Raw genomic sequence first — 1028 nt, 5'->3', positions numbered from 1 at the left:
GTCTGTTTATACATATACATATACATATATATATATATATATATATCAAACTTATATAGTTACAAACTTATATAACTATAATATAAACTCAAAGTTCAAGGGGGAAAATTTCCAAATTTCGAGAAAGAAAGTGAGAATTATGAGATATAAGATAAAAAAAGAGGATTAGAATGTTGTAGCCAGAATTGCGAGGGATTCGTCAGAACTGCGAAATATAAACTTAGAATTCTAAGAGGAATCGAGCAGTGTTCCCTGAGAGACTGGTAACCATGGAGACTGCAGTACGGCTGCGCGTGAGCGTGTCCTGCCGCGGCTACCGTAGCCCGTGTGCGGAAACCCCGCGCCATCATCAGACGAGCGACGATGAAGTGAAAGACACACAAGATGGCGGCGATCGGCGGATAGACGGACATTTACGTAAACATTTAAACGACCCGACCCGATTAACGCTCATTTGGAGCCGTAACCTAGAGCCAAACACAGTTAAACGAGACAGTAGATCGTTCACGCGAGAGTCTGAGAATCACGAGGCTGAAACTCTGAGGTTTGGCTCAATCTACAGGTAAACTGATTTCGTGAGCTTAAGATGAACGATTGGAGATATTAAAGCGAGTGGGTTGAGCTAAATAAACCGTTGAGTGAGTCTCGTCGGGTGTTTTCCAGAGGGTAGCGTGTATTAGTGAGGTAAACTGGTGGTTTAGTGCGGTAGAATGTCTTGTTCCCGGCTGTGTGGATGCCAGGGCAGACAGTGCTAGTTTAGTGAGGTGAATATGCGCCAGGACTGCTAGTGTCGGAGAGGTTTGAGCTAGTGAAGATGAGCGACACCCGGAGGCGAGTGAAGCTGTACACGCTGAACGAGGACCGGCAGTGGGAGGACCGGGGCACGGGGCATGTGTGCTGCTCCGACGAGGAGACCTCGCTCACGGTCACCGCGGAGTCCGACGGTACGAGCCTCTTCATCATCATCATCGTCATCACGTGACCCCGAGCTGATCTCTCTGTGTGTGTGTGTGTGTGTGTGTAGGGTC

The 1028-nt window shown here is 47.7% G+C and overlaps 1 protein-coding gene across 1 annotated transcript in view; it reads left to right on the top strand.

Moving 5' to 3' along the window:
* The first annotated feature begins 309 nt into the window (after positions 1-309).
* The window catches only part of ppp4r3b (protein phosphatase 4, regulatory subunit 3B), a 35517-nt gene continuing 34798 nt past the window's right edge, over positions 310-1028 (top strand). Inside the window, exons 1-2 of the mRNA XM_077237563.1 lie at positions 310-944; positions 1025-1028. The exon at positions 1025-1028 is cut by the window's right edge and continues 52 nt beyond it. Of these exons, the coding sequence (XP_077093678.1) occupies positions 815-944; positions 1025-1028 (134 nt within the window). The 5' untranslated portion in view covers positions 310-814. The remainder of the gene's footprint in view (positions 945-1024) is intronic.

The sequence above is a fragment of the Siphateles boraxobius genome, unplaced genomic scaffold (assembly GCF_051911475.1).
Source record: "Siphateles boraxobius isolate OS27281-9 unplaced genomic scaffold, OSU_SipBor_1 204, whole genome shotgun sequence".
NCBI lineage: Eukaryota > Metazoa > Chordata > Actinopteri > Cypriniformes > Leuciscidae > Siphateles > Siphateles boraxobius.
Note: the sequence above shows the minus strand (reverse complement) of the source record. Positions and strands in the feature narration are given on the sequence as shown.